Here is a 27,018-nt window from a genome sequence, read left to right as displayed (position 1 = left end):
TTAAATGTAAAAGTTTTCATTTTGAAATGACAAAAGTATTCTTTCTTTGATCAAAGACAAAAGTATTCTTTCAAATAAGATCATCCCTGGATTTAGGAAGGAGAGCCAAAATAAAAACTTAATAAAAAAGAAATTCAAACAAGCCAAATTCCATATCCATAACAAACTTTTTTTTATTAATTAGAATCTAGTTTTTATTTTCATAATATACAATACAAAAAGTTTAACAAGTCGTTAGACACTTGCATATTTATCAGCTTAGATACAAAGTTAATTTTCATTACATAGCCGATCTTTTGACATTTTAAATTTATATGCTATGTATAGAATTAATTAGAATTAGTTATCTTTTCATTCTTTTTATTAAAATAAACATGAATGATTATACCCAAAAGAAAAACAATGAATGATGATCTTATACAAGTAATTATATCTATAAAATTAAATTTACAATTTACAATGAACAAAATTAAAAACACAGATTGGTGCAATTTAGATATGTTTAATGTTATATATACATAAATATAGAGATTAATTAGTCTTGCACATATTAATGTTTTTAAATTTTCGTAAACTCCTACTCCACAATTCTATTGTTTCGTTCTTCGTCAATTTCTGCCTCTTCGGCTTCAGAAAACGATACCCCACTCAGAAGCATCTCCGTCACGCTCAGTCTCTGCTTTTGGCTGCTTTCATTCGTTGGCACCTCACTCTTCCAGCTATCTCAGGACACACACTTCTTATATGATCGCTGACGGATATGGCATCTTCTCTTCTCACAAGGATGTTATTGGGTCCTCGCCTCATTCATTCTTCGAGGCCCCAAATACTCACTTCTTTCTTCAATGTAAGTCCCGTCTGTTTCTTGAAATCCCATATGGGTTTCCTTGTATTCTCCAATTTCTGTATGGATTATGTAAAATTGTCTCCATTATTAGACTCAATTCTGTGTTTGTGAATAGGGAACTTTGTTCTTGTGCTCATTTATCCTCTGCCGTTTAATCCTGTATATTGGTGTTCTGTAGTTTTTTGTTGGTTTAGGTGTTCTTGGTCTGTTGAGCTGCGTGGCCTGCTTTCTTTCTTTACTGTCTCGAAGTGTGATTGAGTGTGAACCGAACGGCAATTAGCAAGTTTATAACTGCTGGTTATGATCGCTTTGCTTGCCCCTCCCTGTACGAATATATTGTTAATACAACCTGGTGAAGCCAAACAACATCCGGTTGTGTAAATTTGACTTCTTCTTCCTTTTTTTTTTGGGGGGTTAATCGCTGGTTTTAATTTGTCATGGATGGTGATTAGCATGCAAAATGTTTTCTTTTGCTGGTTCTCACGTGAGTAAGTAATTAAATATACGTTGGCAATAAGTGCTCTATATATGTGTGAATTGTTGGTATGAATTGTTGTTAGGCTCTAAGATGAAAACATACATTTTGGTATTTTGATTAACAAAATTTTAATTGACACCACTAAAGAGTAGCATTTTATGCGATCAACCATTTAAAAGCTCTACCTTTTGGCAAGATTAACTTTTCACTTTGTTAGCCCATTTTTCTGACAAGTTATCTTGGTGATCAAAACACATTTATTTCTTTCTGCATTGTCTTATTTGTTGTAGCTGTTCTTTGATCTTGGTAGTTCATTTTGTATAGTTAATGTCTTCTACCTGCAGAAGAGTTCATTTCCTCCACAAACTGTCCCAGCCTATACTGCTCAAAAAACAAGGACAACTAGTTGGGCTCGATTTGTCATGGCTTCTTCCTCTATTGTGACACAAGCTTATTGTTCAACAGTGTCTGTATCTACAGATGATCCTGTTGTTTCCGTGGATTGGCTCTATGCTAATCTGAAGAAGCCTGATATGAAGGTTCTTGCATTAACTGCTAATTTGGATTGCCCTTGTGTGTGCTGCATATACAACAGTCATCAGAAATAATTTATTTAAGGCTAATTGCAGTTTCCTTTAGTCCAGAAGTCCAGAGCTAGGCAAATATCCTAAAAGCTAAAACAAACTATCTCATATGAGGGAAACAAAATTTTATCTGGATCTTATCAACTATTTGGTGGCTCTTTTATATGTCATCTCTTATTATGATTTAACCAAAACACTACTGTCTTGATCATGAATTTTACCTTCCTAAAACAAGTTTAAGAATTAAAGATCTCATAATCTTGAGATGCCTTCTAACGTTGCTTTTCGCTAACCAAAATTCTCATTCACCAAACAAGTTTGAGAATCTCATATAGATGACTACAAGTAGGTGAATGATATCTATTAGAACTTTTTGACAAAAAGTTGATGCAAGATGTGTAGCAGACATGTCTATGGATTGAGTTAACATCAGAAACACAAGAAAAAACCCAACTTTGGGTCCAAATGAGTGGCTTAACTTCCAATATTATACAATTATTTATTTCAAAGAGTTTTCTATTTTCCATGATCTTTTATTTTTAAAGAGAACTCCGCCTATGTTTATAGCCGGTCCCAAGCCCGGGTAAAGGAGGAGGGTTGTGTTAGGCCATCAACAGCCAATGTAAAAATTTGTTGAATCTATCATGAACATGGACAATAGACGTTATAATGTTAATGCTAGGTCGTTGCCCGTAAGTAACGCGCTGCATGGCTCGAGTACAGTGATAAGTGAGTTAGAGCCGCTGCATCGGCGCCCGGATGTAGTGTTAAATGAGCAAGGGCTACCGCGTCATTCTGGACGCACGCGGCTAAAGAAGTTAGTCCATAAGAGCAAAATTAGATTTGGTACTTGGAATGTTGGGACATTAAATTGTAAATCTGTAGAGGTTGTAGGGGTTATGATTCAAAGGAAAATCAATATCCTTTGCTTGCAAGAAACAAAATGGCGTGGAGAAGGAGCTAAGGATATTCAAGGTTTCAAACTTTGGTATACAGGAAAAGTAAGTGCACGCAATGGAGTAGGCATCATTACAGATAATGAGTGGAAGAAGAACGTTGTAGAAGTTAGCAGAATTGGAGACAGAATTATTTCTTTAAAAATGATAATTGGACGTGAGACTGTTAATATTGTTAGCGCTTATGCGCCGCAAGTCGGGACAGAAGCCAGTCTTAAGGAATTATTTTGGGAGGATCTGGAGGGGTTGATTCGACACATACCACAGAGTGAAAAGATTTTTATTGGAGGAGACTTTAATGGGCATGTCGGGAGGGAAGCTGGTCAGTATGCGAGGGTGCATGGTGGTTTTGGTTTTGGAGAGCAAACAATGAAGGGCAAACTCTTCTTGATTTCTCATTGGCGTATGATTTTAAGATTGCCAACACTTGTTTCAAGAAGAGAGATGAGCATCTCATCACTTACAAAAGTGGAGCCTCAAGGTCGCAGATTGATTTTCTTTTGGTTAGGAACACAGATAGAAAACTTTGTAAAAATTGTAAGGTGATCCCTGGAGATGCTGTAACGACACAACATAGGGTCCTAGTCCTTGATGTGTGTATTATGAGTAAAATCCAAAAACGTCGACAAGTAGTAACACCAAAGATTAGGTGGTGGCAATTAAAAGGTGAGAAGCAAGATATTTTCAAGGCGAAATCTTTTGGATAAAGGAATTTGGGATTCTCAGGGAAGTGCTAACATCATATGGGAGGATATGGCTAAAAAAATACGGGAGGTTGCAAAAGTAGTTTTGGGAGAATCGAAAGGTTCTGGTCCGAGAGATAAGGAGTCTTGGTGGTGGAATAATAGTGTACAGGACAAAATCAAGTATAAGAAGAACTGTTTTAAAGCCATACATTTGTGTAACAATGAGAAAAATTGGGAGAGGTACCGTATGGCTAAGAAGGAAACTAAGAGAGCTGTGGGTGAAGCTCGTTCCAAAGCTTTTGAAGAATTTTATAAGAACCTTGAGACGAAGGAAGGAGAGCAAAATATTTATAAGATTGCTAAGAGTAGGGAAAGAAAATCAAGAGATCTAGAACAGGTAAGGTGTATTAAGGATGAAGAGGGAAGAATTTTAGTTACAGATGATGAAATTAAAAATAGATGGGAGACTTATTTTTGTAAACTTTTCAATGATGGAGAGGATTCATCTAGTAACTTGGAGGATTTAGTAACTGGTGAAGGAGAACAAAATTTGTCATTCTATCGAAAAATACGTGATAAGGAGGTAAAGGAAGCTCTTAAGAAAATGGCAAATGGTAGAGCTAACGGACCTGATTGTATATCTATCGAAGCGTGGAAATGTTTAGGTGAAGAAGGGGTGAGATGGTTAACTAAGTTATTTAATGTGATTTTACGGTCCAAGAAAATGCCTGATGAGTGGAGGAGAAGTACATTAATTCCTATTTATAAAAATAAAGGAGATATTCAGAATTGTACTAACTATAGAGGGATTAAACTCATGAGCCACACAATGAAATTGTGGGAGAAAGTAATTGAGCACAGGTTGAGATTGGAGACAAGTATTTCTGAGAATCAATTTGGTTTTATGCCAGGTAGATCAACTACAGAGGCATTTATCTACTAAGGGGATTAATGGAAAAGTATCGTTGTAAAGATAAAGATCTACACATGGTTTTTATTGATTTGGAAAAAGCTTATGACCGTATACCAAGAGAAGTGCTTTGGAAAGCGTTGGAAAAAAAGGGAGTACGGATTGCTTATATTAAAGCCATACAAGATATGTATGAGGGGGTAAAAACTAGTATAAGAACGCCTAGTGGTCAAACAAAGGATTTTCCTATAAAGATTGGACTACATCAGGGATCATCTCTGAGTCCTTATTTGTTCAACTTGATTTTAAATGTTTTGACGGAACATATTCAAGAGGAAATCCCGAAATGTATGCTCTTCGCGGATGATATAGTTCTTATAGCAGAGACAAGAGAAGAGGTTAATTGCAAACTTGAGTTATGGAGGAGGACATTGGAGTCGAAAGGTTTTCGTCTGAGTAGAAGTAAGACGGAATATTTATATTGTAAATTTGGTAAAGGACTATTCGAAAATAATTTGGAAGTGAAATTGGGAGATCAAATTATACCTCAAGTGGAAAAGTTTAGATATTTGGGAGCCATTATTCAAAATGATGGCGAAATCAGTGGAGATATTTCACATAGAATTCAAGCTGGGTGGTTTAATTGGAGAAAAGCTAAAGGAGTTATTTGCGACCGTAAGGTGCCTAATAAACTTAAAGGAAAGTTTTATCGTACTGCTATCAGACCAGCAATGTTATATAGTAGTGAATGCTGGGCTCTAACGGGACAGCAAGAGCATAAAGTTGGAGTAGCAGAGATGAGAATGTTACGATGGATGTGCGGACATACACGTAAAGATAAAATTCGAAATGAGCACATACGTGAAAAAGTGAGGGTGGCACCTATTGAGGAAAAAATGGTAGAAAATCGGTTGAGATGGTTTGGGCATGTACAAAGAAGACCAAGGGAGGCACCAGTGAGAAGAGTGGAACATATAACTTTGAGTCCGATTAAGAGAGGTAGAGGAAGGCCTAAGAGAACACTCTTGGAAGTTGTTGAACGTGATCTCTTAATTAATAATATTTCTAAAAGCTTGATAAATGATAGAGCACAATGGCGTCTTGCAATCCATGTAGCCGACCTCACCTAGTGGGATAAAGGCTTGTTGTTGTTGTTGTTGTTGTTGTTTTATTTTTAAAGACTTTTCTATTTTTGGCATTTTTAAATCCTTCTTGGCCATATGACCAATCTGTAATAGGTATCATAAATTTAATATGCTTTGTTTCTAAATTCTTTAATTCTACTAGAGGTACATGCATGGCCTGAATTTTCCATCTTTGTACTTTCTGAACATTTTACATTACTTTACATCATCCATGCAAATGCCTAAGCTTGTCTAGTCTATTCAGGTGCTGGATGCCTCCTGGTACATGCCAGATGAGCAGAGGAACCCAATTCAAGAATATCAGGTCTGAACATGATTTTCTTATCAATCCCATTCTTTCTTGTTAAAAATTCTAAGCAAATTATGAAACGTGGTATGGAAAGGATATGCTTCTGCTTGTGTTTATTTATTGTCTTGCAGTTCACTTCTGTTTATCATCTGGTTATACATGTATTTTGTTTAACACCATTGCAACAGGTTGCTCACATTCCTGGGGCCCTTTTCTTTGATGTAGATGGAATATCAGATCAAACTTCAAGTGTGAGTGGTCTCTCTTCATGTTATTTATTAAGTCTTTGTTTAAAAACAATTTAGAAGTTGTATACACTTTTATGTTAAAGTTTTTATTAATTGTTCTTAGCTTATAAAAATGAGATCCTTATGGATCATACTGTGCAAAGCAATGTCTTTGCAATTTTAGTGTGAAACTTTTCAGTAAATAATGTCTCTGAAAAATTCTTATTTGATTCAAACCAATTGTTGCTACATACAGGAGGAGGTAGGCCTCAAGAGAAGCATCCAACCAACATCTCCGAGAAAAGGAAAAGATAGGAACATGAAAGCAAAATAAAGACTCATAACACTGAAAACAATTAAAATAAGGAAATAAAATCAGTTGACTCCTGCCCATTAACACCTATAATCCCATGTGATTCTTACGAAGAATTTTTCAGGTAAATGCCTAAGAAATTAAGCCTCATGAGATATTAACTGGCAATAGATATCTAAAATAAATTACTAGAGTAAATTGAAAATAAGAAGGATAAGAAGGTCGACCTGGAAACATGACAAAAGCCAGCTAACAGTCATGCGATCAATTAGCCATAAATGCTAATAATCACATGATTTTCAGCATAGTGGATTCCTTAGATGCAGCAGTCACGACATTTGTTTTATCATTAATTGTGGGTCTTATAAAGTTTTTCCTCACGTGAAAATATTGCTATCTTATATTTTCTCAATGCATTTTTAATGTCAAGCGGTAATAAATGAAAACTTTCTGCAATTATACATGGTTTATGTTATACATTAATGTTAATTATATAGGTTGATATTCATTTTTTTTATTTACCTCTGCTCATATTATGCATTCTTAATTATTTTTTATTCTCTATAAATGTGATTATTTTCTTCTTAGTGAATGATGTCGTGGCTTTTCATTTAATGAGAATGTTTTGAATTCCACTGTATTTTAATGCAATTTGTATCCCTGGTATATCTGATATATAAATATGACTTGTTCCAGCTGCCACACATGTTGCCATCAGAAGATGCTTTTGCTGCTGCTGTCTCTGCTCTTGGCATAGAAAATAAAGATGGATTGGTTGTTTATGATGGAAAGGGAATATTTAGTGCAGCTCGTGTATGGTGGTAAGCCATGATATCTTGAAAAAGCATATTAATCTCTCATTGGAATGTGGAATCTAGGATTTCTGCTATTCATCTCTAACTAATACCTTCGTCTTGGTTCACTGGTTAAAAGGATGTTCCGAGTTTTTGGGCATGACAGAGTTTGGGTATTAGATGGTGGCCTGCCAAGATGGCGTGCATCAGGATACGATGTTGAATCAAGTGCTTCTGGTGATGCTATATTGAAGGCTAGTGCTGCAAGTGAGGCCATTGAGAAAGTATATAAGGGACAAGCAGTAAGTGTGCAATCTGTCCAAATATCTGAAGTGCAGAACACCTGCTTATGGACATTCATTATGAAGGAGATTATTCTATTAACCTGTAAATTGTTAAGAAATGCTTGGTAATGATTAGAATGATGATCATGGATACAAATGTAACAAGTGGCAGGCCTCAAACTTTTAAACTTTGTTTTTTGAATGAGATAGAAATTATTAAAAGCATATCTTAATAATACTAAATTGCCATGTGAATTCAGTTAGGGCTCTCTTTTACTCTTTCCTGAGTGGTCTAACAGATAATGGAATTGATTTGAGCTACTTTCATCGTTATTCTTTTATCATACCTCTCTCTGCATGCCTCCGCACTCCTCCATAAAGGGGAGAGATGTAAGGACCTCTTCTGGCTTTATAGAAGTGATTCATGGCTTCCACTCCTCCTCCTGTCATCTAGCAAGAATTTTAAGTCACATAGTGACACAGCAATTATATGGCTAAAAGAAAAAGGAAAAGTGTTGGTGTTAATTGTTAATGTTAAATTTTCCTTAAAACAACTCGAGGAATAGGTTTGTTAAAATTGAGTTGTACTATGGTTATTAAGCTTATTCATGGAAGATTTAATAATCAGAGGAATATATGTCGGTGATATATCATATATGTTGGATTTTCCTGTAGTTATGTTGAGACCACTAATTGCTGTAGTTGCACTCTTCCTGTAGACTAACATGGGATTGTGACAGATATATGTGTATATAAATAAAGATTATCCTTCTTTCTTTTAACGCATTTTAGTTGATAGAAGCTTTGGCGGTGGATGGCGTAGATTATGTCAACATTATTGTGGAAAACCCAAGTATACCACAACAAATGTTGAATCAATGATATGGCATTGCAAGAATTTAAACGTTGTCTCAATTTTACATGATGGGTTCTTTTTATCAGTTGCTACTAATTAGAAGATAGTATGGAATGCATACTTTTGAAAGAATTTTTAATGATTCATGTCCTCACCTTTTGATACAATTTGTAAGCTTATGCTTCTGCTTTGCTTAGAAAAAATAATTTTCTTTTCTAGTGTAAAAATATATATTCGTCTGTGGCTCCATCATAGATTCCTATAGGTTGTGTGTTGGATTTAAATATATACAATCTTTTAATGCATCATCCACTCATGCATTTCTCCTATCAGGTTGGACCAATCACATTTAAGACTAAATTTCAGCCACATCTTGTTTGGACCATCGAGCAGGTGGGTTGCATTTATGATTAGCACTTCAAATATGAATTCTCTGAATGCTTGTCTTGATTTCTCAAAGTAATAGGTTAATCATAACTAGAAATTGCAAGTGCAAGTATATATGGCACGGCCACAGAGGATAGTTTATATGTGCTGTGATGATGATGATGATAATAAAAGCATACAAGTAGTAAGTAGTCAGGACCAGTAATGATTAAAGTCAGATGTTGAATCTAGCTAATGTTAATATATGCGATGCTGAATCTACTAGTAAGCAGTCTCTTGAAATGTTTGGTCTTGAATTTGATAGGATTTCCTATTAATAAATGCATTCTTAGTTATTTTATATCTTCTCGTTTTAGGTCAAGAAAAATGTTGAGGAAAAAAGTCACCAACATATAGATGCTCGATCAAAGCCCAGGTATATTACATTCCTTTTGACTGCTCATATACTTTCACATGGTTCTCTTCACTGTTGTGAGCATTTACCTTCCTGATTTGTGTATATTGAGGTTTAGCATGTGAGCAGTTGGCTTCAAACATGTAATTTCATCTTACTATTGTTGGTATTTTATTAATAGCTTAAGCAATATCAAATGCTCACAATTATGGATGGAGTTTGTTTAAAGTCTCGAGGCAGTGTTTTTTTTTTGGAATACTGTATGGGCTGTATTTTTCATAAATTTCAATCTTTTTTTGGTACTAGTCTTTATTTCCATTTTTTCCGCCATTTAGAACAATTTCTTATTTTCTCTTTAGGAGTTCACTAGTTTGGGATTTCAATTTCTGGTGTGCCTCTGTAGGACTTTATAGAGATTTTATCCTCTGGCAGGTTTGATGGAGCTGTGCCAGAACCCCGCAAGGGAATCAGAGGTGGTCATGTACCTGGCAGCAAGTGCCTTCCTTTTGTCCAGGTACAGCATATGGTCATGTCATTACTATCATTATAACCCAGAAAAGCGCCAACCTTTCTAGTCATAGCATTGTCTTGGATAGCTTCTCCCAAGTTATGCCTCCAAATGTTGTTTTGTGGTTTTGGCTTCTTAAATTCAGTCTGCTGAATTTTCTCTGTTTACAAATAACCAACTTTCCCGTGTACTATAGATTAATTTTTTTTTTTTTTTTAAAGAATGAGGTTGTGTTTGATCCTAGCTGTATGATCATGAAAGATAAGTTTGACAAAGAAAAAATATATATATATTTGCATTGAAAAACTGAGTTTCTTTTTTTTTTTTTTTCTTTTTCCGAAGAAGCCTAACGCACTCATACTTTTGAGGGCCACGAATTGGAGGAAATTCTCTAAATGGTCAAAGAGGATAAGAAGCGCTCTGTGACAAAATGGGCAGGACAACAAACCTGGAAAAGATGGAAATTTTTCTTGAAAGTGGAATCAAACTTCAGTTTATGTCAGTCAATAATGAGATGGCAAATCATAAATCATAGTAGCTCTGATTTTGAGCGCGCTATAGAATAGCAGTGGTTTCATTCCATATCCTCCAGGATAGACTGATACCATCAGAGCTGGACATGATAAATTTTGTTGAAGTTATTAACGTAGACTCAAACACAAACACAATATAAAGAAAATATTTGCGAGACTATTTTATCAGTTATGTTCGTCTTCATCTGCAGGTGTTGGATGCTTCACAAACATTGTTACCGCCAGATCAGCTTAAGAAGCGATTTGAGGAAGAAGGTGTGAAGCCTATATTGTGACAGATGTCCCTATGCTGAAATTAACTGTTTAGTGCTCGAAACTTCTGATACCTGCGGATGACATGTTTGATATAGTTCTTCAGTTACCTGACATCCTTGTTCATATGCAGGAATCTCTTTGGAAAGCCCAATAATGGCTTCTTGTGGCACTGGTGTGACTGCTTGCATTCTTGCATTGGTACCTCTCTCTCTCTCCCCTCTCTCTCAAACACGCACACACAAAATTGGATGAACCAAATGGTATATTTTGCTCTTGGAAATGAAGGGTAAAGCAAATTGTCTGAAGCTACTTCTTAATGGGTCAATTAATTAATGCCTATCTTCCCTTCCCAATGGGGTAGAAGGGGAAAAATTATTTTGAGATGGTTGCCTTTAAAAGGTATGGTTGCTATTATCCTTGCTTCCTCTCCTCTCCGTCTGCTAAAAAGGTTGGTTACCATATTTCGCTATGATACTTGTGTTACCATATTTGATTCTGCCTCCCATGGTTTGGTCAACGAGCACACCCCTGAAAAAAATTTGGCATCGCTCTCAGACCCATCTGACAACCTGGCTAACCCTTTGATGTTGAACAGGCCTATCGGCCAGGCAGGTTGGGCCTCTATTTTCTGACCTGGCTTTTAACCAGGCTGGGTCTAGGTTTGGCAAATCCTGGTCAGTTGTGTAGACCCACTATTGCATTCAGCACACATGCAGGCCCCACCCATCTATCAACAGTAACACCTGAAAATCTTAAATTGGAAGTCAAAGGACAGATTGATAAATTTAGAGTGTCAACTACTATTTGTGTGGTTTGCGGTAAACGACAAGCTTGTCACTTCTGTTAAACGCTACCTCAAACAAACCCTAGAGCCTTTACCTATAGCTCTTGAGGTTGAGCACATAGGTGCATGTCATTATTCTAGTTAAAAATGGGCGGGATTCCAGTATTCAGCTGAGTAGGACTGTGCTCATTTAGAAGAAAGATTTTTAGGTAGACCTGGATTCCAGAACACCTGTGAGAACATAGATGATATACAAGTGTATTAGATATATAAATCTTTCGGGTCTGTAGAAAGAACATGGTAAAGGTGAAACCTCTCATGCCTTGTTTTGGTTATTCCCACTTTTTCAGGGTCTGCATCGTCTTGGAAAGTATGATGTACCGGTCTATGATGGATCTTGGACTGAATGGGGAGCACATTCTGATACACCAGTTGAAACTTCTTAAATGCAATTTAGCCGCATTCTCATGACCAGCATGTTGAATGTATCTGTTGGCGAAGGGGCCACATCCACCATAGTCAACCTAGCGAGTCCGACATTTTTTGTTTCTCTGCTTCTTCCCTTCTTTTCTCAATGATTAAGTAACTAATGTCATTGAACCTTGATAAAAGTTGTTACTGAAGCTTGTTATGTGGTTCATAAAAATAATGTAAATGGATTGTTCATGAGAACCTGATAGAAATTGTTAAACGTAAGGTATTAGCTTGTTTCGGATTCACTGAGAAGTTGAATATTGTCAATGAGACAGAAAATGACTTGCATAAGACACCAACTGGGGAAAAAAATTGTAGTTTCTTTTTTCTATTTTTTTTTTAATGCAAATCCAATTCAAGGCCAAAGAGAAGCCAAATATTCTCAGATTACATTGAACAAGAAAGAACAAAATGGTGATGGCCACAACAACAACGACGACTGAGGAAAGAACGTTAATTACAGTGAAGGATAACAAAACATGATTGATTATTGGAGCTGTTTCTTCTGAATGTCTGTGACATTGATAAGCTGATTAAGATCTTTGAGAATGGAAGGTCTTGCCTGGATATCAGTATGATTTGTCAAGGTGGTGACCAAGTGTTGTGGAACCAAACATTTTTCTTGCAAGTAGAGCTTCTCTTCTACACCGGGACTGCCAAGTATTGCTTGCAATTGCTGATATAGATTATCACTCAAAGTTGATGGCTTATCTTCCTGCAAAATAGTCAAGAATATGATGAAACAAATTAACTGAGAGAATTCAATTCAAAGTGTTGGTTATTAATCATTGGTGGATTCAAGTTACAAATTTTTTGTTTTCAATGAACGTTTTTATAGCATGGGATGAGCTCGTTTGTGATTCTAATAATTGTCAGTAAAATTATTCTGCCTGTGGAAAATATTATACCAAACATATATATGATCGAAATTCTTGGCATAATTAAGATAAAAAAAATAATTAAACTAACTAATTAAAGTGAGTAAAAGGGCGGCAAAAGTGGAGGAAACATTGAAATAATCCGCTATCTGGATATCAACTCGGAAATAGATTTGTAAAACATTTTTCTAAAACATAAAAAACTTATTATGCACAGTTTTCCAAATAATCGCATTAATTAAGTGGTAAAAACAATTCATTTGGTCATATTACATATTTAGTTATTTCTTTGTCGTTAAAATATTTGCTTAACAAACATTTTGTTTCCAAATAAATCAATAAATAAATAAAAAAGAATGCTTGCTCCTGAAGACTCGTTTATGCTGACCATGTCTTCACATCCGCTTAACTGCCTCCGTAGATTTCTCTCCCCTCACCTCTAACCTCTTATATATTTATTTACATGCGCGCGTGCGCACAATAAGAATAAGAATAGGAATAAATGTATATTATATTATATTATATTATCATTATTATTATTATTATTATATACACTCTTTCTATTTATTTCCTAGAACGCATAAAGAAAGAAAGAAAATAGGCAAAACTCCCACAAAAATGTGAACCAAAAAAGATTGAAAAGCAGAAAAATGGTGAAACCGTCAGTCTCACACGCGCGCGCTTGGAATCCAAGTTTCCCTGTCAACCTTAATTACCAGACAACCAATATCCCTGTTGGTTTTTCAACGATCAAGAGCCCACAAATCATATTCTAGAGTAAATAGTTAGTACTTCAATTAATTATATCTATCTTGAAGCTGCATAAAAACGACAATCACATATGAAAAAAACTCAACTGATAACGCATTCCTTACACTAATTTTCACAGATAATTAAAATTACTCCAACAAAACAAACCTGGAGACCAATATCTCCATTAAAAAAATATGTTCTTTTTTCTCTTATGTATGAAAATTAAACTTTGAAAAAGAATCTAAAAGATTCAGAATCTTGAACGAACAACGTCGTACGAAATTAATATACGATACATACCATGAGTGTGTTCATAAGTTGAAGCATGGAAACTTGAGATTGCAAGTACTTGACATACTTGGAAGCTGCAAGAAGCATCTCAGCTGTGTTCATCTTACACCCTCCTGGAACCATCTTCCCCAGCTCCTGCGTCTTCTCTGCTATCTTCTTCCTCCTTTCTCTCGCTGCCATGCTCTGCGCCGACACCTTCCTCTCCGTCTTCACCTCCCCGCCGCCCCATATCTTCTCACCATAATCACTCGCCGGCGCCGGAAGTTGCAGAGGTGGAACTCCATCATTAAGCTCCAGCATTAAGGAAGAACAGTAAGGATAATGATTACTACTTTGCTGATCAAACCCATCATAGAAATAATAATCAATATCATTATAATGATATGGTAAATGATAGTTGTTATCTTCAAAGCACAACTTCTGGCGTTTATTATTAGGGTAGGGATATTGGAAGGTCTGATCATCATCACTTGGGAAGACGTTAATGTTATAGTCAGATATCTGTAGAAATGATGGTGTCTGATATTCAAGAGGGGAGGTCAATTCTGGGAAGGAATAATAATAATCAAACAATAAACTGTTTTGATTATCATTATTAAGGAAGAAGAAGCTTTCATGATCTGAAAAATCTGGCAACGGTGGTGGTGTTTCTTCTTGGAAGAAGGAACAGTAACTGCTCATTTCTGCAGGATCGTTCATGGTTTGCAAAGAGGTTTCCCAGTTGAAGCACGGTTTCAGGGGCAATGCCATGGGCAAGGCAAAGCAAAAACCTGGTGCAATTACAAACAAAAAAGATAAACATATGTTATCAAGTTTAGCAGAAAATTGAGGATAACATTTATATATACGATGATAACACTCTTGTAACCGACAGTATACTAGGACGACTAGAATTCTGTTTAAGTGAGACATTGATATCAGACATGATACTTCATACACTGTTTAATGATACTCGTGGTTGTTAAGTGATCAGTAACTAACAAGGAAGAAGCAAAAGCTCATTAAATATAGAAGACAAGATACACAAAAATGCAGTGACAGGAATACGTGTAAATATACTATGTACGTTAGAACATGTCTCAGAGAGAGAGAGAGAAGATACCTTGGAGAGAGCAAGAAGAAGCTGAGAATGTTAGTATGAGTGAGTGAGTTGAGTGAAGGGGAGAGTGCAATAAATAAATAAGAAGAGAGGAAGAAAACGAGAAAAACTGATGACATTATCGTCACTGCCTTGTTGCTGCTTTGTGGGTTCAGATATTTCAGGAGAGGTTGGAGGCAGTTATGGAATATGTGCTTTTATTAATATTTTTTTAATATTTTAAATCATTTTTAGGTTAATCATAAGCTTACTTTTCATTTTAATTGTGCTCTAACTATAACTGAATCACAGACTTGGGAAATAGATCCTCTCTCGTTACAAATTATATTGTTGTCTCATGCTTCAAATCTGGTTCGTTGGCTTGTTGAACTGTGTTACTCACAATACTTAATTCAACGACTAAAATATTATATATATTTGTCATTGAATCAAGTTTTTTCCTCAACCGTTAGATGAAGTCAACGAATAAAATTTCAGATTAAAGAAGATGACTGCAAATCTTTTGATAACAGACGATCTAAATCCCATTAACTTTCGCACCAAGCTAAGCAAAACCGTAAAAAAAAAAAAAAAATCCGTCTTATAAAAAAACCGTAAAATCTCTCTCTCTCTCTCTCTGGGCTTAAATTTTTCTTTCTTTTTTATTAAAAAAATGACATCTTAGAATTCTTCAAGGTAATATTGTAGTATATGGTATCAATTGAAGGAATCTAATGTTAGAGTGGAAAACGTTCTTGTTCAATTAATTAATTAATTTGATCATATACTTCGATTGTTTTATTTTTAACTTTAAAAAAATACATATAATTACAAAACTATTTCCCTGTTATTATACAAAAATTTTGAAAGTGGCAACTAGTAAGCATGCTATTTATGACTTACAAATAACAACAATATAATTTTTATTATATATTTTGATGATAAATATATTGAGATATATGCTCGTTCTCATGGCAAACGTGGGGAATAAAGTGTTTATTTATTAACAGGAAGAAAAAAAAATTGCTTGCACTTGCTGGCAGCACACCCCAGAGAGACAGAAATTTTTAAATAGATCATGTGTATTATATTATTCATAATCAATTCAATAAAATTGTACTAATTTAATCAAGTAAAATATTACGTGTCATTGTTTTAGTAATTTTATTTTTATAATTGAATTCCTATTTAATTTTTTATGTTTTTTATCTATATTATTATTAATGTCATAATTAATTCACATTTAATATTATTTAAATAATATATTTTTATAGGATGATTCATAGATGATATGTTGTATTAGATCTATCTAAGAATTCTCAACCCAAGGACACACACTTTGACCGGACAGGAGTACGTACAAATGAACCAAAGAATTAAATGTATAATATAAAAAAATTTATCCAATATATATGAAGAGAGAATTCTCAGCTCATGTAAGTTTTTGAAAAATAAAAAGATCTAATTGTTGACTGCTTCTTCAACTTCATAAATTGCTTCCTTTTTGGAGTAAAACAGTAATAACATGTAACTATCTGCGTGTGTGTTTATCAGCAAGAATTTTTTTTTTTTTTTGGTCGCATGGGATGATTGGGATCAAATCTTACTACTTTGAAAAGAAACCAACAAAATTTACGATCATGGCCTGCTAAAATATAATGCAAGTTAATATGATTGTGGGGGAAAATATATTTTTTCTCATATATTGTAAATAACATAATTATACTAAAATTTTATTTGTATAGCTAAGATATATTTCAATAAAAAAATCTAGTTTTGTTCCAAAAAAAAAATCTGGTTATAATGCAAGTTAATGACTTTAGTCAACATTGGTGGTTCTTCAACTTAAAACACTTATCTCAGTTGTTGTTAGCTTAAATATGTAAAGGTTAAAAATATTTTTTTTTCTCAACTTTACTTGAAAGGTCAATAGGCACCATGAACTCAAATAAAAATTAATTTTATCCTTTAATGTTAATTATTCTCTTTCTCATCACCTGTCATTTTCTCATTACATTTTTTTAAAAGACTCTTTCTTCTCTATTTATAAGCCTTACATCATTTTTTTTTAAGAGTTTTTATTATAAAATATATGAGTTTAGGATATTCACTAATATTTCAAGTAGAAGTTGAGAGGTAAAAATAATTCTTAACTCAATATTTTATAAAAAAATATTAAAAATGAAATATAAGGCCTATCAACAATGAAGATATAGTGAGTTAAAGTTAGGGATACCAATAGAAAAAATTTCTAATATAAAGGGATAGAATAAATCTTTATCATGATACCCACTAATCCTTTAAATAAAGTTAAAATGTAATAATAACCTCAACTTTTAAATTTTGTATAGTCGCCATTGTTCTATCATTTGGTTAAAAAACGTGCAGACTTTTACTTTTTGTTTTTGTTTTTTTTTTTCAAGGGAACCACAAACATGTAGTGTAAATATAAATTAGCCCCTTTTTTATATGAGAAAAGTAAGGCCAAAGCCTCGTTAAGTTATACACATTTATTTAACATTTTTTGGGTTTGTTTTGCTGGATCGTACATAGAAAGAGTATATTACTCTATTACATTACCAGACAACCAACAGACATCCGATCGCGTGGCCTAATGGATAAGGCGCTCGCCTCCGGAGCGGGAGATTGTGGGTTCGAGTCCCATCGCGATCGCTATATGTGTGTGTTTTCAGAATACCCCCAGCGTTTTTCCTTTTCACTCAGAAACTAGAAAGTGAAAAGCAAAGGTCTTCCAGTTCAAGAACGCGCTTATGTTTACAAACTGTGAAAGAGCTTGTAAACGTAACAACGTAAATTTGATATAGACAAGATTTTATTAGACCCACTTCCTACATAAATCCATTAACTATTAGTCTGTAGATATAGATACAGTGGGATGAATTCATGGTCAGACGATAATCATGCTGAGGTCATAATAGTAAAGGGATGGCTTCCATTGAACTGAGACAATTAAGCTAAGGCCTCATTAAATTAATTTCCAATTACACATGTAATTCAATCCCTGGCAGAGGAGCTCAGACAAAAATTAATGTTCTTTCAAACAAGAAATCAGAAAAGGACACATCTAAACGGCTAGCGAAGGTGAATATTTCATTTAAAAAAAAAAAAAAGAAAGAAAGAAAGATACCAGAACAGACATTTTTGCATTATCTTTTGAATAAGAAAATGGGCATTGGAGCAGATGGTCGGTTTAGCATCTGGAGCTTACAGCAGATCCAATCCTCAGTAGACAGTCTAGCAGCAAAAGCTTCAATACTTTTCAATTCTTCCCTGTAGAGAACATAAAACGGTAAACTTCATAACATGCGACTGTTATCAATTCAACCAAGAGTTTAGATCCCTGAATTTGAAAGATTGTTCATTTCTCAATATCTAGAGTGCATCGGAACTGACTCTTGTGTCATCATCCACCACAAACTTTCAACACAATCTTTTTTCCCCCTTAGGGGCTCTACAAAGACACAATCTTATTCGAATTCACCATCATCATTACGTTATTTAAGTAACATTCTTTTTCTATCAATTTTCTTATTTAGGCACACAAAAGACATTTATCCCCAAAATTACCTTCTCTATTTTATTTTTCTTTTCATTCCATTTCATTTTGAACATCAACCAGAAAGGTTACCATGGTAATGGGTGTTGGAAGTTATGTGTTCAGGCTCAGTTTGCCTATTTATTAACCAAAGTCAATAAAATAATGTGTATTATTAATAGAGGCTAGCAAGTATGGAAAATCACCATCCTCCAGGGTGCCCCACATAGACCACTATGCTGATAAGCCCTCCTGGCATTAAAATTCTCTTGGCAGCTTCCAGTGCTAGTAATGTTGTCTCTGATCTTGTTATTATTTCTTTGTCACCACCAGGAAGATAACCTAAGTTGAAAGCAACAAGCCTAAAATACCCAGCATATAAGATAGGGCTTAAACCTTAAATAAGATAATAAAAATTAGAGTTACCAAGAGACCATATAGGTTGTCCAGAGTTTTATTCTGAATTGTCAACATCAAATACCAATTGATGGATAAGGGCATTAAGAAACTCAAGGAAACATGGGTACCTAACAGATGCATTTGTTGGAATCACTTCCTCCATTTTACTATGGCAGATGTTGAAGAGCTTGATAAGTTGTTTCTGCATATATTCTTCAGTTATTAGTAGAAAAGGGTGACACCAAAGTCCATAGTCATTTTTTGAAGGGGGGAAAAAAGCCAAATTTATAAGGCTATGCTCAAGGCCTATAGCATGCCAAAAGCATATGCACAGCCAAATAAAAAAAATCACTAAGTCAGGTTTTTAAGGATTAAAACAATCAGCTGTGTTGTATAAATAATAGTTGTCAATCTACACTAATTTAGGGTTGAAATTCTATACTTAACTTCACTCCTTACCTCAGTTGGATCAAGGGATTTGTCCAGCCAGGATGAAGTCATATCCAAAGCATCTTTCTGAATGTCCAATGCATAAACGAAACCCTTATTTGAACCATGAGCAACCAATTTGAGCATTGCCAAGGTGTCATAACCATTGCCACAAGTGGCATCAACAACTGTATCCCCTTTCTGGACAACATGCTTCCATACCCTGGTTGCAACAGCACTCATATCAGGTCAAACCATTCCATCACAAGGCATATTGATGGATCGATTAATCACACATACATAACTTTAAAGACCAGGCAACAAAAGAGATGAAAATTAAACAAGAACTTTATGTCATGGACTTTATGACACAAGTGCAGGATGTGACCAATACTGAGTGGTTCACACTTGAACAAACAAAAGCACAATACAGTTTCAAAGCATAGTATTCTGATAAAATAACCACATATACATACATTGATATATTGATCATTCTTAACTATAAACAGACCCGCTATCCAAGGACGGTAACAAAAGTGCATTTTAGGCGGAGATGTTGTTCTGAAGAAACATTCAGCCATTCAGATGAGCCCCATAATTAATCCCCTGACTGCAAGCTAGCTAGCTAGATAGTGAACGATGATACTTCAAAATGGAGCCATAAAGTGTTTGACTCTCTATCAAACTTAAAACTACACTTCAAAGCAATAAAGGCAGGAATTTGAACAAAAACTTTACAAGATAAACAATAGGAGAAAATAAAAAGGCCACTGAATGCGTACATGTGAGCAACGTCCGTTGCCCTCTTCTTGCCAAAGAGATAGCCCATCAAAGCATCCTCCATTCCTGAAAAAGGGCATTTGCAGAAAATTACGAACAGGAGTTAGGTCAGTTCAATAAGAGAAATTAATATGCGCTAGATTGAAGGATATTGTGCACCAGAAAGGGGGGAATCTCGGGGGACCGAAGAAGATTTGAAATGTGCTCTATTTTGCTGATTCGGCTTCAGGCAAGAACAGAAATTCCAGGAGCTCTTGCATGGAGTGTATCTTTGAGAAGGATCGAAGAATCTCGGCGATAATCTTGTCTGAGGTTTCTGAATTGCAATTGAACCTGGCCAGAATCTCAGTAGTAACGACATGAATTGTAAATTGTAATTGAACAAGTCGCTACAATGCTCCTGTTGTCCGAACTCCGAACTGAAAATCTTGTTAACTGGGTTAAAATTCCTTCCTCAACTGACGAAAATCCCAATCCCATACTCATAATATAACAGAGTCACAGACACACATGATAAAACGCGCGGCCCGGCCATACATACTGATACTATGTTGACACGAATTAAAAAAATGAAAAATCTGTCCTAATGCTTCCCAAGTAATTATTATTTCACATGTCTAAATAGTAAAGTATTTTATCTGATTATAATTAGTCAACTAGTTTTCTAGAATTAAGAAATCATCTTATTGAAATATGCCCACCAAATAAGACTTTAAATTAAATTATGGCTTTTAAAAAAAAGTCAAAACTTAGATACTTCTTGAATTTGTAAATTAAGAAGTTTTAAGCTATTTATACCAATTGGATTTCACCATTCCTTTTTTTTTTTTTAATATGGGTTTTCTCCATTAACTTTCCTTTTTTAGTTCTCTTAAGTTTTCTTCTAAGATATTGCCAATTGTCAAGTTTAATCAATTTCAAAAAATACCAAACCAATTTGTGACCCCTTTGCACCCAAAGCTGACAAACTCAAAATTATTTTATTTCATTATCCATTTCTTGCCTTATTCGCATTCCACAAGAGAATCTTTTCTTTTCCTTTCTTCTCTCTCTCTCTCTCTTTGTTTTCAATTCAATCCTAAATGTATAGAATCTTAGCTTCGTTTGTCCTTGTAGGTATTTCACTATTGTAAGCAATACCTTATTGGATCAAAGAGCTCATGCACATTGAAAGGACACGCTTTGTTTCAAGAAACTTTGAAGATTCAGATTGAGAAATATTCCTTTAATGCTTCGCGTCATGCATCTAATTCAAAACAATGGAAATCATCTTCTATAAATTGAAGCACCATGAATCCTAATCTGAATTCTAATCCTTTCTTCATATAACTCTTCAGACATGAATGTTATAGCACAGTTTCTTGCACTGCTGCTTTCTCTTTCAGCTCTATCTTCTTCTTCCAAAGCCTGTCATAAAACCCTAATCAGCAGCTTCAGCATCGACCTTATTCATCGAGACTCAGCTTTCTCGCCATTTTACAACTCTTCGCTGTCACATTCACAGGTCATCATGAAAGCAGCGAGGCGATCCATTTCTCGAATCAAACACTTTCAGGGTGGTGGTGATGGGGCTGTTCTAAGTCCGAACAGAGGAGATTATCTGATGAAGATCTTCTTGGGGACGCCATTGGTGGAGCTTCATGCAGCTGCAGACACAGGAAGCGACCTTGTTTGGGTACCGTGCTTGCCTTGTGGTGGTTGTGATCCCCAGAATGCGTTTGATCCTGCAAAGTCTTCAACTTTCACGGTTCTGCCTTGTGACTCGCAACCATGTGGCTCTCTGCCCAGACAATCCTGTGGAAATTCAAATCAGTGCAGGTACGTACTAACAATGTGTACAAGCAATTCGATGATGACTGTACTTAATTCATGCATTGAGTGCTCTTATTGTTTAAGCTATTCAAATTTAAATTAATAATTTAAATAAATTTATTCATTCATTAATTTTAAGTGGAGTATAAGTTTATAATTATTAATTTAAATTTTAAAGATTTAGATCTTACAATCATTTAGTATTTATACTAAATATAATCATTGAATTCAAATTCCAAATTAGATTACGAAGACGATGATGTATAGAAGCCAACAAACATATAAGTTGCTTTATATGTGAGAAACGTGGGACTTGTGATTTCTTTATCTCTAATCTTCATGGCATTAAGGGATAGATTTAGTGGCATGTCATTATATATGTTTAGACTTCTTAAGTCTAATTTCTAATTGGATATTGGAGCAGATTGAAAAAAGAAAATTCTTATTTGCATGGTGAAATAAAAGTAAAATGATTATTTATCAATTATAATTGGCCCTTAATTTTAGTGTTAATTAAGTTTGAGTTTGTATTTGTAAAAAATTGTCCTCCATAATTTATGCCTTTAAAAATCTCGTGTTTGGATTCGTACTTGATATCAGGTTTACATAATCATGCAACCAAAAAAGAAAGAATAGATCAGTGAACCACATATGATCTCTTGAATTGTATTTATACATCACATCAATAATGGATGAATTTTTCAATGGAAAAAAAAAGCCCTGAATTTTTTAATGATAGATTCAAAATTAAAATTAAACAGATCTATTTTTATGGTTTTAAAATATATAAAATACTGATATTGAATAAATGATTGTCACCGAGAAAAATTGTTCTTTTCATTTTGTTTAGCATTTGAAGATAGATGATGTATGAAATACAAATAATAAAATATTATTCACAAACAAATAAAAGATGAAAAAAATTTACAAAATTTTAGAACATGCATGTATCAGCATGAGATAAAACAGATTAGTGGGCATTGTAACTTTGTAGTAGAATAGTATGGCATGCTAAAAATTTTATATTAATTAATAACTATGAATAATATTATACTCTTATTTTATATTAAAAAAAATTATATTCTTGCGAATTAACATTATAAAATTTTTCAAGCAAAAAAAAAAGTCGTAAACTTTAAATGTTCATTACCGGATTCTTTTAATATAAATAATATTGCGTGCGGGGATATTTTTCTGACACAATTGTGTAAGAACATGCTCTGTTAACAATATAACTAAGTCATTTAAATCTGATATATATCAATAATCTCTTGTGAAGGACTGCACATAAAAAGTTAAGTAAAAACTTTTCAACAGGTACTTTTATAGATATGGAGACCAATCATTCACAACGGGAGACATAGCCACCGAGACAATCAACTTCGGCAACACTTTCTCGTCTCCTTCAACTGTGATTGGATGTGGGCACGACAATCAGTTCGAAGACAACACAGGAATCGCAGGTCTCGGTGGTGGTCCTCTCTCTCTCATCTCACAACTTGGTGACCAGATCAGCCACACATTCTCCTACTGCCTCCTCCCTTTCTCTTCCAACTCCACCAGCAGACTCAAGTTCGGCAACGACGTCGTCGCATCAAACCATGGCGATCAGGCTGTCGCCATCGTCTCCACTCCTCTGTTCACCAAAACCCCAACAACCTTTTACTATGTCAACCTCGAAGCTGTCACTGTCGGGCACAATACTGTTCATACTGGTCAAACTGGAGGCAACATAGTGATTGATTCAGGGACAACGTTGACAGTACTGGAATCAGGTTTTTACAGTGAGCTCAGGGATGCAGTGAGACAAGCTGTTGGGGTTGAACCGGTGTCGAACCCACCTGATCCGTTGGACTTGTGCTTCAGGTATGATGACGAGTCTGCAGGCATGGTGCAACGAGAAGGTCTTGAGTTTGTGTTGCATTTCACGAACGGTGATCTGAAGTTGCACCGTGGAAACATGTTCACGATCGAGGATGACTTGCTTTGCTTGATGGTGATACCCAGTGATGGTATGTCGATTCTGGGGAATATTGCGCAGGTTAATTTTCAGGTGGCGTTTGATCTTGTTGGACGGAAGGTTTCTTTTGCTCCTGCTGATTGTGCAGCCAATTAGAAATATGTATATGAAAATTAAATTCTGATCATGTAAACTCAGATCTATAAAAAGTCTAAAGATGAAAATGAGTTTGAGAATATCCACTGATCTCTGAGAGAGATTCTTTTCTCTTCTACTCTGTTGACAGAAAAGTACAATTGGGTTCTCTCTTCCATAAAGCAACACTTCAAGAAGATAAACTAGAAGGATTGCTTTTATCCAGATATGAATACAACAAAAAGTTTTCTTTCAAGTGAGTATAAATTAATTTCTTGTGTTAAGCATTGATGAGACTTAACGGGCGCAAATTAATCCAATTGAATTAGAACAGAATCTTTTTTTTTTTTTTTTACAAGGAGAGGGGAGAACCCCTTGGAAAGACTAATAAGGTCTAGACAAAATTTTGGGTGCATCTTTCATAATTATAGCCTGTGAGTCGATTACCAGGAGGCAGGAGCAAAATTAGCAATGTAATCAGTGCATGAATTCTCTTCTCTGTAAATGTGTTTGGCTCGTAAGAAATCTTCCAATCCTTCATTGAGAGGTTTCTGATCTTGCACCATGTTGAAAGTTTGATGATTTTTGTTATGAATGTTCATGATTCCAAGGATAGCTTTCAAAGAATCAGAGCAAAATGTTTAATTTTTGTAAAACTGGGAAGTCCAAATTGCATGCCCGCTTCCAAACCAAAGTGTTCAGCCTTGATAATTGGCATGGAATCTTTTTCAACATAACATGGACATGAACAAAGTTGGTAACGACGCAAAGATTGTTGCATTCTGAATTCAAAACCTTTAATTAAATTCATACAATTTCATTAGCATAAAGCTAATATATATTATTAGACGGCTTACTCTCCGTACAAAATGGGAATCAGCCATTAAATTAAACTTGCACAAGTCTTGAAGACGCCAGTAATGGGTCAAAGTTGAAAGGTTTGGCCCTACTTTGGTGTCAATTGTCAATCTAATTAATGAAAATGATTTCTCATATTAGATGCCCAAAAAAAAAAACAGAGAGATATATAAATGCTAATTATAACATTCTTTCCATCCTATATATAAAACAGGAAAATTCTTGTATAGACCTACTTCATCATTTATAAACTATCTAATAAAAACATGTTATATCATATGAATATAAATATAAATTAATTTGTCATTGATGATTAAACAGAGAGAACAAAAAATTAAATAGATATTACATATCAAAAGTAGAATCACTAAAAACAATGACACATAAGATTTTATTTAATTAAAATGGTACAATTTTATTGGATAATATTAATTAATGTGATGCACTAGATCCATACAAAAATTTTTATAAGTTATTTTGCATAAAAATGTAAATTATTAATTATTTTCTTTCAATTTTACTCTTGCACAAATTTTGATGAGAAAATTACATGATAAAGAAAATGCTTTTAAAGATGATTCATTTAATTTAATAAGAGTAAATTGAAATTTTTTTTATTTTTTTAAACAACATTAATAATTTAATTACCTTTTTATTGGTTTTATAATTTTATTGAAATAGTTAGAAATGATTTATAAATAAAAGAAAAAATTACTCTTAAATTTAATTAAAATTCACTAAATACTTCAAACTCCAATGAAATGTAAAAATATTTCTGAAGTCCGTGTCCCTGAATTTAGACAATGACAAAATGCCATACTGAAATAAGATCTCCATCCTCGCCTGGTCTCTCCCTCTTCCTCCTCAGACCTCACCATGCCCCTCTGCTCCATCTTCCACTTCCACCTCCTCTCCGTTCTCCTCACTCCCTAGTAGGTGTCGTCTCCGACTCCAGCATTGCTTCCACCCCCTCTATCTTCATCCGCCCTCCTCTTATCTTGAAGGACCATGCAACTTACAAGTATGTAGCAGGGGCATAAGATGAAGAGTGTAATCAAGAAGATAAAGGAATTAAGAAAGAAGAAGCTAGATGACATTGACTCAGATACACAGTTTTTCAAGAAGAGAAAATTATGGGATTAGAGACTTGAGAAAGGGAATGAAAATTTCGAAGGTGAATTGAAGGAGAAGCAAAGGCTGGCCATGGCTGTTTCGATCCCCAGCTTCATTTCCTATCATCTTGATCGCAACCTCCATTACATCATTGCAGCTATGGCCACCGGCTTCGAAGCTCTCTTCTTCCTCCCAGCATTGTTGCCGCCAGCATTGTCACCAGTATCTCTCACATTCATCATGTTGATTAGCCTCATGGTTAATGCCTTTAAGGGTCCCTTCCTTACCAAACCTCAGTACCGCTTTCGCTAAGCTATCTCCCACTATCTCTCACTGTACTCCGTCACAGTTGGATCCGTCGGCATTGCCATCATCTTCACTTTCACCTACCACATTCTGGACGAGCCTAACAAGCATGAGTTCATTAGCCTATGGCTTGTGTCTATCATTACTGGTCTATTATGGCTTGTTGGCGTCGGTGAGGGAGGAGGAGCGGAGGTCAGAGAGGATATGAGGAGGGTGAATGAAGTCAGAAGAGAAGGAAGTGATGCCGGAGTTGGAGACAACACTTGCTGGGGATTGAGGAGAATGGAGAGGAGGTGGCCAGTGGATGATGAAGCAAAGGGAGCGTGCTGATGACCGAGGAGGATGGGGGGAGACTAGATGAGGATGGAGATCTCATTTCAGTAGGTTATTTATGTCATTGCATGTTTAAATTTTGGGACTCGGTACTTCAGAAGTATTTTCACATTTCATGAGATTTTAAAATGTTCAATGAATTTTCATGGGACTTAAGAGTGGGGAGTAATTTTCCTTAAATAAAATTGAAAGGAATAACATAATTGATAAGAACTTGACTCATATTTTATGCCAATATAAAAGACTTTGTTAGTGTAATATGTACATAATTATGCAAATGTAAGTTCCGATTCAATCCAAGAGGATCTCAACCTACACTTTTTTAACATAAAAAAAAAAAAAAACAATCAGTCATACAACGTTTGCTTGCTGCTTCCTTTTGATAGTATTTGCAAGTTTTTTTTTTTTTAATGATGAAATGGAATGGAGTGAGGTGGTTGTAAGTTTGATACCATGATTTAGGAGAATTTTTTTATATGGAAGTAGAATAACTTGACGTGGCCTTCCTTGCCCATTTTAAATCCATTTTTTTAACCCTTAATTTGGGAGATCGAGAATGAATTGATCTAATATGAATAATATTATTACAAAATTATCCATGTTCTTCTCACTCCTTCTCATCCTTCAACTCCC

General features: G+C 34.8%; 4 protein-coding genes and 1 non-coding gene across 6 annotated transcripts; 3 read left to right on the top strand and 2 right to left on the bottom strand.

The window, feature by feature from the left end:
• Positions 1-595: 595 nt before the first annotated feature.
• On the top strand, positions 596-11,997 carry LOC129315596 (thiosulfate/3-mercaptopyruvate sulfurtransferase 1, mitochondrial-like). The gene is made up of 12 exons (XM_054959427.1): positions 596-847; positions 1,670-1,864; positions 5,851-5,910; positions 6,084-6,146; positions 7,132-7,256; positions 7,369-7,531; positions 8,703-8,762; positions 9,113-9,171; positions 9,583-9,664; positions 10,383-10,446; positions 10,577-10,644; positions 11,581-11,997. The coding sequence occupies exons 1-12, from the start codon at positions 761-763 to the stop codon at positions 11,674-11,676; spliced, it is 1,122 nt and encodes a 373-aa protein (XP_054815402.1). The 5' UTR covers positions 596-760; the 3' UTR covers positions 11,677-11,997.
• A 194-nt stretch (positions 11,998-12,191) lies between these two features.
• Positions 12,192-14,376, bottom strand: LOC129316727 (transcription factor bHLH52-like). Its single transcript, XM_054961119.1, has 2 exons — positions 13,636-14,376; positions 12,192-12,419 (listed from the first exon to the last, which is right to left on the bottom strand). The coding sequence occupies exons 1-2, from the start codon at positions 14,374-14,376 to the stop codon at positions 12,192-12,194; spliced, it is 969 nt and encodes a 322-aa protein (XP_054817094.1).
• Positions 14,377-17,304: 2,928 nt separating this feature from the next.
• TRNAR-CCG (transfer RNA arginine (anticodon CCG)) lies at positions 17,305-17,377 on the top strand. The gene has a single exon. It is a non-coding gene; the product is annotated as a tRNA-Arg (tRNA).
• Positions 17,378-17,674: 297 nt separating this feature from the next.
• LOC129316018 (uncharacterized) lies at positions 17,675-20,395 on the bottom strand. Its single transcript, XM_054960247.1, has 6 exons — positions 20,028-20,395; positions 19,871-19,934; positions 19,119-19,311; positions 18,788-18,861; positions 18,467-18,622; positions 17,675-17,995 (listed from the first exon to the last, which is right to left on the bottom strand). Exons 1-6 carry the CDS (start codon positions 20,227-20,229, stop codon positions 17,872-17,874), a joined length of 813 nt encoding a protein of 270 aa, XP_054816222.1. The 5' UTR covers positions 20,230-20,395; the 3' UTR covers positions 17,675-17,871.
• Positions 20,396-21,200: 805 nt separating this feature from the next.
• LOC129316371 (aspartic proteinase CDR1-like) lies at positions 21,201-24,026 on the top strand. 2 transcript variants are annotated; one of them, XM_054960760.1, is made up of 2 exons: positions 21,201-21,686; positions 23,010-24,026. In XM_054960760.1, exons 1-2 carry the CDS (start codon positions 21,208-21,210, stop codon positions 23,794-23,796), a joined length of 1,266 nt encoding a protein of 421 aa, XP_054816735.1. In that variant the 5' UTR covers positions 21,201-21,207; the 3' UTR covers positions 23,797-24,026. The 2 variants fall into 2 exon arrangements, with proteins under 2 accessions (XP_054816735.1, XP_054816734.1); XM_054960759.1 differs by having other exon boundaries at positions 22,998-24,022.
• Positions 24,027-27,018: the final 2,992 nt, after the last annotated feature.

This window comes from Prosopis cineraria, unplaced genomic scaffold (genome assembly GCF_029017545.1).
Source record: "Prosopis cineraria cultivar Desert tree isolate PC_DT_omini unplaced genomic scaffold, ASM2901754v1 PC7, whole genome shotgun sequence".
In the NCBI taxonomy this organism is placed as follows: Eukaryota; Viridiplantae; Streptophyta; class Magnoliopsida; order Fabales; family Fabaceae; genus Prosopis; species Prosopis cineraria.
This window is presented reverse-complemented; position numbering and strand designations above follow the sequence as displayed.

Bases quoted from the DNA above. Each gene is read 5' to 3' on its own strand.
- LOC129316371 (XM_054960759.1), top strand. From the start codon at position 21,208: ATGAATGTTATAGCACAGTTTCTTGCACTGCTGCTTTCTCTTTCAGCT. The intron at 21,687-22,997 runs GTACGTACTAAC...ACTTTTCAACAG, and splicing joins GGAAATTCAAATCAGTGCAG to GTACTTTTATAGATATGGAG.
- LOC129315596 (XM_054959427.1), top strand. From the start codon at position 761: ATGGCATCTTCTCTTCTCACAAGGATGTTATTGGGTCCTCGCCTCATT. The intron at 5,911-6,083 runs GTCTGAACATGA...CCATTGCAACAG, and splicing joins ACCCAATTCAAGAATATCAG to GTTGCTCACATTCCTGGGGC. The intron at 6,147-7,131 runs GTGAGTGGTCTC...GACTTGTTCCAG, and splicing joins TATCAGATCAAACTTCAAGT to CTGCCACACATGTTGCCATC.
- LOC129316018 (XM_054960247.1), bottom strand. From the start codon at position 20,229: ATGTCGTTACTACTGAGATTCTGGCCAGGTTCAATTGCAATTCAGAAA. The intron at 19,935-20,027 runs GTGCACAATATC...GCCCTTTTTCAG, and splicing joins CCGAGATTCCCCCCTTTCTG to GAATGGAGGATGCTTTGATG. The intron at 19,312-19,870 runs GTACGCATTCAG...TGTTGCAACCAG, and splicing joins GCAACGGACGTTGCTCACAT to GGTATGGAAGCATGTTGTCC.
- LOC129316727 (XM_054961119.1), bottom strand. From the start codon at position 14,376: ATGGCATTGCCCCTGAAACCGTGCTTCAACTGGGAAACCTCTTTGCAA. The intron at 12,420-13,635 runs GTATGTATCGTA...ACTATTTTGCAG, and splicing joins AACTTATGAACACACTCATG to GAAGATAAGCCATCAACTTT.